This window comes from Dendroctonus ponderosae, unplaced genomic scaffold, assembly GCF_020466585.1.
Source record: "Dendroctonus ponderosae isolate FM_Combo_2020 unplaced genomic scaffold, Dpon_F_20191213v2 Dpon_F_20191213_7, whole genome shotgun sequence".
Taxonomy (NCBI): Eukaryota; Metazoa; Arthropoda; class Insecta; order Coleoptera; family Curculionidae; genus Dendroctonus; species Dendroctonus ponderosae.
This window is the reverse complement of record NW_026018916.1, coordinates 4,378,174-4,386,601: the sequence shown is the minus strand read 5'-3', so window position 1 is coordinate 4,386,601 and position 8,428 is coordinate 4,378,174. Positions and strand designations below refer to the sequence as shown.

The 8,428-nt window shown below is 41.2% G+C and overlaps 1 protein-coding gene across 2 annotated transcripts in view; it reads left to right on the top strand.

The window, feature by feature from the left end:
* Positions 1-8,428, top strand: part of LOC109537735 — a gene marked incomplete in the record, with an annotated part of 63,314 nt that overhangs the window by 34,210 nt on the left and 20,676 nt on the right. For both annotated transcript variants that reach the window (XM_048668400.1, XM_048668401.1), the window contains 7 exon segments: positions 1,626-1,759; positions 1,976-2,203; positions 2,362-2,529; positions 2,583-2,782; positions 2,874-3,000; positions 4,040-4,309; positions 6,312-6,813. In XM_048668400.1, coding sequence (XP_048524357.1) covers positions 1,626-1,759; positions 1,976-2,203; positions 2,362-2,529; positions 2,583-2,782; positions 2,874-3,000; positions 4,040-4,309; positions 6,312-6,813 — 1,629 coding nt within the window.

The window sequence follows — 8,428 nt, the reverse complement described above, 5'->3', positions numbered from 1 at the left end:
CACGACACTAATTTTTGACCAAAAACTGATCAATCGGCAAGTTGAGAGTGTTTTTGTCTTCAACCCAGCGTCGTGCACAAAAGATTCAGCACAACTTCCACATTAAACACGTTCTAATGCGTTTATTGTACCGATGTTAAACCGACATCAAATTAGAGGCAAAAACACTAAAAAATACGGCAAAAGAACATATACAGGGTGTTACTAAATAAGTGAGATAAATCTCAGAGGATAATTCTGTATGAAAAAATAATTACTCTTTCTTAAAATTTAATTAATTAATTAAGGGAGAGTTTGGAATTCGCGGAAGTCCATACAATTTTGCGGAAATTTCTCCAGTCCAGAATATTTAAAATGTTGGTTCTATTTCATGTTGTTTCGTCCTGCTATTCTTCAGACGCAAAGAACATTTGAGGGATTTCTATATCTTTTTGCTCATCTTCTAGATATTTGGCGCTTTCTACCGATGGTTAAATTGATGTTAAAACAAATATTTTAACAGAAGAAATATTAAAATTGAACTTAACAATAACAAAGATCTGTTTCTACAATCAGACATTCAAAGCTCAGCAAACTCGCAATGGTAAAAGCAACTTTTGTGTTGGATTGATCCACTATTGTCATAATTTCTGTTTGTACTAGAAATACTTAAAAAAAACGGAAGATGTATTTATTGCTCTGAAACCGGTCGAGGTACATGCGATTAAGGATTTTATGTTCATCCTTTGGCGCACATAATGGTTATGAGCGGGTCAGTTTTTAATAAAACTTTACCAGTCCGAATCTCGGAAAACTGGGCGGGAAGATCTTCGAGTAGAAACTGTTCAAATGACTGATGATTTGGTTTAATGAAAGTTCCAGCGGAAGTTATAAAGTTAGCTTCAACTCTTCTCCGATTATAATTTTGGGTCATTTACTGATACAGATCCATCGACATATGTAAGAGAAGAGCTTATCTGACGAAAACTGGAGATTTTGAACTTTGGCATTTTTATAAACACCGGAAAAGCTGCATGTGGTACGTGCAGAGCTGCAAGCAGTGTCTTGACGCGATAAAAAAAATGTATTATTCTGATCTTCAAATCGCAATAGAATCTTCTATCAGTCTCCAAGTGTTTGACTTTATCACGCCACTTCCTGCCTTGGCGAATTCTCCTAAGATCCGTAACACTGATAGGAAAATATTCAAAAGCAGATCCTCCACTGAATGAGTGTCGATTAAAAAATGTGTTTCGAGGCCCAAGGAAAAATACATTCAATATACTTAACACGAGTGATAAACCTTTGATCGTCTAATCGGGATTGTCTTTTTTTTATCAGTACTTTTTCAGAACCTTTTTTTATCTACATAAGTGGCAAAGTACATCCTTGGAGAGTTCAAAGATCGGAGCTGGAAAAACCCGAAACTATTCCATAAATTGTTTTGTGGAAAACACGGCGTTTCAGGAATTTTCGCCCCCCATAAAGGGCCGAGATTCTCCACATCGGCTGCGCGTTTTTGATAGAGTTTACCGCAAAGGGTTGTTTGTTTTACAACCCTGTTTGCGGTGTCGATACCTTGATATCCTTTCGGTGACCGACCCTCAAATTCGCCAAAACTCTTTTAAATAGCTGAATATTTTCAGGGAAATTCAGGCGGCTTCGGGCGAGTGGATGAACGAGTTTGTTCGCCGACCCAGCAGAAGACGAGATGCTCGAGTTTATGTGCCAGCTGCCGATATAATCAAGAAAACCATTCGGAGATCCTGGACAATATCCAGTAAGTACTTAGGTATAAAAACACGTATACCAGCAGTATTTTTAATTGGATAAAGTAATTCGCTCCCAACAGCTACAATAACGATGCGAAATATCTGCGCTCAATACGCACTTGTTTGGCAATTTAAGCCCGACCAATTAGCGGCAATATTTGCATCAATTAATGGGCCATGGCTTTTCGCTCCTCACCAATCGATCCGACCGAATTTTGTTCCAGATCCGACACCCCGATGGGCCGCCCTAAGAAACTCAGTCGAATTGAGGCCCTACAACAGTCTGCCTAGAGGCCAGGATATCAACAATTACCCTTCGTTGGCTCCACATCAGGCCAACCTCAGAAACACCGATTACAACATTGAGATCAGAAGATCGCCTGCAAGAAGGGCCAAGTCTGAGGACGTCTACACGGAGCGAAACGTGCCAGCTGCTGTGGATTGTGCGAGTTGTAAGTGCTTTAAGCTACAGCTTCGAATCTAAACTCGGTCGGAATATTGAAGCTAGTGATGAGCAAAGCAAGACCGAGGCTTGGATGGTCTTGGTCTTGCTAGCCAAAAGAGCAAGACTTGTTTTGCTTATCACGAATTAAAACCAATTTCCTTTCAGCTGATCCTACTAATGAAAGCCAAAGCCCCAAACGACCCGCTCGAGTGAACCCATTAATGTCAATTTCGTTGAGGGAAAGCAAAGAGACTCGGGAGCGCCGCAAATCCCCGCGAAGAAAAACCGAGTCGGTTCTGGAAACGGAGGAAAATGAAGCCAAAGCCGAAAAAGGTGGACAACTCAAACGTTGTCGTAGTGGAAGTAACAACTCTAAGCCTTTGTAGAATCGACCAGCAAATCGCCGGAAGAGAAAGAAAAATCGTCCGACCGGCACGTGAGCTTCGACAGCACCAAAGCGGCGGATTTGGCCTATTTCCGAAGCCGCTCTTTGTCCAACAGCAAATCCAGCAAGGACATCAAAAAGATGCCGTTCAGCACGGGCTCTTTGCCTGAAGATGGCCGTCCACGGGAGGCCAATCAAGAGGTAACTCCTCAAACTGCTCAATTGCAAACCGGCAAAGCGCACATTTCAAATCACTTAAATCGTCCACTCAATGCGAAATGTTTCCTTTCAGGCCAACCCGGACAATTCTTGTGTGGAAACGTGCGATATTGAGCCGCTTAGTGGCACAGTTTTCCGGAAAATGACGGTGAGAAGACGCAGACAACAGAACATGAGGAAAATGGCTGCAATGGATACAGGCAAGTAATTTCCTCGTAGCTTCTGATAAATGGGCTTTGTTTCGTAATATGGTGGTGAGCAACTTTTCGTTTTAATTCCTCACTTCTGGTGTTTTATGTTTTCCACTCTATGTTCGCTTTGCCTCCACTAGGGATCTAATTTTGGGAGAATTTAAATACGTCCCTGACCGTCACCAGGATATTAAGCTATTGATGTCTTGGGGCGTCGATGGCTGAAACAATCTGAAATGCTAAATAGTACCATGTTGTTATCGGCTTTTGACGTGAAAGGCTTTTGTTAAGTTGAAACAATCGGGCTCGGCGCTGAATAACACCTGAGGCATTGAATTAGTAAAAGGTCCCCTCGTTCTCGCAGAACTCGCTGCATCGGAATTGATAGATTTGTTTCCACCTGTTTATCTACATATGTAACACGGCCACCCTCTTATTGTCATCTAGTATTAAGTTGGGGGAGTTTTCCAAAGAGCGCATCTAACCGAGTGATTTAAATAAATCCTTCACAGCAAACATTAGCAGGTTTTGGCAAAATGATCTTATTGCGGATTAACGTGATTTGTCCATATACGTCTTTCGCCCATACGGTTGTGGGTTGCTTGCGATGGCGGCAATGTTGTCGACGAACCAAAATACTTCTATTTGGACCTCATCAGCTCACTTTTGCACCATGCGTTTGTAGAAAGTCGCACACTTTTGTGCGCCTAAAATCCCTCAGCCTCTGGCCCTAATAAATTTGCTTCGATCCTCCGCTTAGTAGGTAAAGAGCACTTTCCACACCATATGGCGGCAACCGTGTAGAACCAACCAAAATCATTATAGGCGATACAGAACAATTCCCAATTCCATATAAACCAATCTGTAACTGTAATAATAACAAGTGGTGATGGCGGTAGTGCTTAACTAACTTTCGCAGTAGTTATGGTGCAACGGCTAAAATGGACAATGCTAAAAGGTACGTAAGTCTCCTAGTAACTTTCGGCTCAACTAACAGGGTTCAAAAGCAGCTTTAAGTAGCGATCCAACTTTGCCTTACTGATTCCAGGTTGGCGACGAACTCCCGAAAGCGAGCTCATAGATATTTTGCTGCCCGATGGCGAAGACTATCGGTTAGTGTTCGTCAACTCCGATAGCTCCTCAAAGGAGGAAGAGGTTGACGATAACGATAGCTCTTCGGCATCGAGCTTCCCATTGGATGAATGCGATTGGGATTATTTCGAACCGGGAGCTAGCAGGCCCCAGCCGGTTTTAGGATGGGGGTCCCCCTTCGGGTCTCCCAGAGTCTACCGGAAAGCGCTCATCGATTCCCCACTGGGTAAGTAACGATTTTGAGGCCCTAGTGAATGAATTTATCTTCGCGGAGAAACTGGGTCAGTTTTCATGTCGCCCTTAATTATTTTCCTACTAAGAAGCGGCCCATTGTTCTATTAAGAGCGCCTTCCAGTGCATTGTTTCGCGCAAGTTTCTCTCTTTATTACCTTGGCTCAGTATAGGTAATTATAATTGAGTTTTCAAAATCAGACGCAGCTGCCTAGGTGCATCTCTAAAAGCTGAAATTACTGAAATTCTCATGGCTTTAATTGGTTGGAATTTTACGTATTTTGGAAAGGTCAGATTTGCTTGGGGTGTCTTTATTCGCAGTTTTTAAGAGTTTTAATGGCCGACATTGGTTTTCTGGACAATGGCGGATGCGCTGCTAAAAATTTTACTTGCGTGGATTTAAACGCTCTGCACTTACCCTTTCATAGTTTTTGTTACATTTTTTTTCCTAAATACTTCTTTTGGTTTATCTGAAGTCCGCATCGTTTGGGGGTCTTTGGTCACAGTTTTGGAAATATTGACTTTTGATTGAAAATTACTTCTCAGATCTCTTTTTGCGATATTTTCCTTGGCTCATCTAAGGAATGTTTCAATTTTTTATAATTTAGTTCAGACTTGATTGGGGTGCATTTATTCACATTTTGCTGACGCTTTTTATTGATTAAAGTTGAAGTGGATGCGCATTCTGAGCAATTTGGCTGGGCATTTAAATGTTTGGAAGTTAACTTTTAATTATACAATTTGGCAGTTTTTTTTCCAGATTTTCTTGTTCAAAATTTTTTCTTTGCTTTACCCGATATGCATTTAATATTTTTACAATTCAGATGAGACCTGTTTTTGGCGCGCTTACCTACAATTTTCTTAAGCTTTCTATTGGCAAAAAGCGCTTTTTCTCGACAATGGCGGATGCGCATTTACATATTTGGAAGCGATCTTTTATTAATGAAATTTGCCAGTTCTTTTCCCCGATTTTCTTGTTCACAATTTTTTCTTTGGTTTATCTGAAAGATGTTTAATTATTTTTAAAATTTTAGTGCTCTTAAAATTTTCTTTAACACATTGCGCTTTTATTGAGAATGGTGGATGCTCGAGACGCGCATTAAAATGCTTGAAAGTTAACTCTTATAAGCCAATTTCTAGAATTTATGAGTGAACAAGAAAGTGAGTATAATTGCAAATTTTACCTCCGCTTTGTGAAGGGCTTATTTCTTCACAGTTTTCTTACGATTGTTTTTGACTCAAATCGAGTTATTGACAATGGCGGATGCGCTTCATGAAAATTTGCTACTGCACTGACTAATATAAGCCAATTATTTGCCCAGCTTTTCTTGATTAATCTAAAAGATGTTTGAATATTTTCCATGCAACCAGTTTTCTGTTAAGCAGTTACTTCACAAAAACAGCCTCTAGTCAATTATCTAGATTCAATAGCGCAAAACCAGTCCTGTTGCTTCAATATGTTCATCTTCAATGCCATTCATCAAGTCAATTCTTATTAATTCGCAATCAATGCAAATTAGGCGCGATTGCGGATGTACTTTGGCCCCGATCTGGGTTAAGGTCTATTCTCACACAGGCGTTACTCATCAACATCGTCTTTATGGAAACCATGCAAAGCCAAACAGTTAGTAATCTTGTTACCGTTTATTCCCACCAATCCTGCCATTTGATCCAATCTATCGATTGTGTGTGGAAATGCGTGCAAATAGTTTGATAGCAAACAGCAAAGAAAAGTGATAAAAAAATTGCACGATAGTCGAAAAATCGTATAGTGTGGAACGAACGTTGGCTGTCTTGCTGCCCAACGAGCGTAAAAAGAAAACCCATAATTTACTGGTTGTGTAATAATAAGACCGACTGGAGAAACCTAACCGAAACAGTGTCGTATCGTTCTTCGTTAATTTACCTGATTATTTTTAATTAACACAAAGGGCAAGTGGAGAGCTTCAACGTTTTCCGCTAATTACTTCAGCTGATGACTTTTTTTACTTTTGCAGGGTCTCCTTTGCTGGCGCGCCGCGTTAGGGAGTCTTCAGACGAAGACATAGGCGTCCCGTCGCCCTCCAATAGGCCCCGCGCCCCTCCCCAAGCCGGGGCGGCCGATGCAATGCAATGCGTTCATCAGAGTACCACAGGCCAGCCGGTCGACCAGACTTCGCACCCATTAACTTGCAAAACGTGCGGCGGATGCGCTTTTTCACCTGCCGCCCAGTACATACCGGTGCCAGTACCCATTCCGATTCCCTTTCCGGTACCGTGGGGCGCAAACCCCAGTAATCTGGTGCCGATCTACAAATCGCTGTCGAATGCGCAAGCCGGTGAATTTTGGCAGTACTTGGCCCAAGTTCCGGGATTTCCATGGTCGCTCTTTGAGAAACTGATGATTGACGAGCGCGTGGGGGAGGCAGCAGCTAAGGAGGGTGGCGAAGAGCGGCAAAGTTGCGAAGATGCGAATCCAGCTGAGGATGAACCCAGAGGGTATTTGGAGTGCGAAAATCGGTAAGTGGATGTTTTTGAAAAATGGTACTGCTGTTGCGTTCTATGCCAAGTTCATGTACCTTTAATTGAAGGCGCAATTATTAGAACGGAAAAGATTACCGCGGCCTATTACACAAATTGTCGGCATAAAATTCATTCGAGTTTCTTTTCACGCTTCGCAGTGCTGCATGTTACATTTTCTTTCTGGGAACATTTCCGGTGCTTTGCCACCCCAACCAGGCCTCCAGATCGTCGTGTTGATCATGTAAAGTGCCAGCTCATGGTTTATATGACCTACGCCATTTTACGCTGAACAAGAATATTTCTTGCATCTTAATAACAGTCGCCCACCTTTAGCTTATCGCTAAACAAGACCATTAACCCACGGAATGCCAAACTGAAATATGGGTGAAGAAATGGTCATGCTTTTCCGCATTGGATGGAACAGATAGCGCGGCAAGTTTTTTCACAAACCGATCTAGACTCATTTGAGTCTTAAATCTAAACAATCTTTTTTTCTGGGAATTTTGGCAATCATAAATATTCCGCAGCTTCTTTGTTATAATTCGATTACAAACACGCTGTTTTGTTCAGGAAGTATATACCGTAGGAATTCTTTAGAAAACACAACGTTTAACTGAAAAAGTTTACAAGACAATAAAAGCTCTAAATGTGTGTGTGCTAAAAGCTGATGTGTCTTCTAATGCCGCGTACACTGAAATTTGATGAACCGCATGCAAACAGGAGAACGAAGCAAATCTACTCCTTTTGGAAGCTAGTAGTTTTATTACAAAATTCACAATGCAGAAAATGTATGGTCTGAAAGTGGGTGGTTTTAATCAAGTGCGCTCTCTCATTTAAAAATTTGCCCCTTCAAAAGTAGCTCAGTTAGCCAGTTGAAATATTCGCCATATTTAGAAGACACTTTACCCTACACTCTCAGACAGTTTCTGAAAAATCGTGCGTAAACCCGAGATTTACCAGCTCAATAAATACCGGTCTCAAAATGTAATAGATTAGTCAACTGCGCTTTCACCTTTAAAAATTCGCTTCTTCGACGCGCCGATAGTAGCTTGAAATTTTTGTCATAGTTAGAGCACAGTTCAGTCTACACACTCACAAAGTTTCATGAAAATCGCGCTGAATCCTTAGTTTTACCAGGTCAGTAAATATCGGACTCAAAATGGATGGTTTTACTCGCGAGCGCTCTCTCATTTAAATATTCACCTTTGCCAAACCAACGCAGGTATTACTTCAAAAATTTTAAGGACACATTTCTTTACAGGTGCAGAAAGTTTTACAAAAATCTCCCATAATCGTGAGTTTTTCCAGCTCAGTAAGTAAATACCGGTCTCAAACGAATGTCTTGGTAAAATGCACTCTCTTGTAAAAAATCGTCTCGTGCAAGCTAAAGCAGGTAGCAACTTGAAATGTTTATCATAGTTAGAAGACACTTTATCCCACACATTCAGAGAGTTTTATGAAATATCGCGCGTAATCCTAACTTTTGCCAGCTCAGTAAATATCGGTGCCAAAGTGGATGGTTTTAGTCAACTGCGCTTTCTCCTTTAAAAATTCGCCTCTTCGAAACTAACGTAGGCAGCGACTGGAAATGTTCCCTATTTTTAAAAGACAC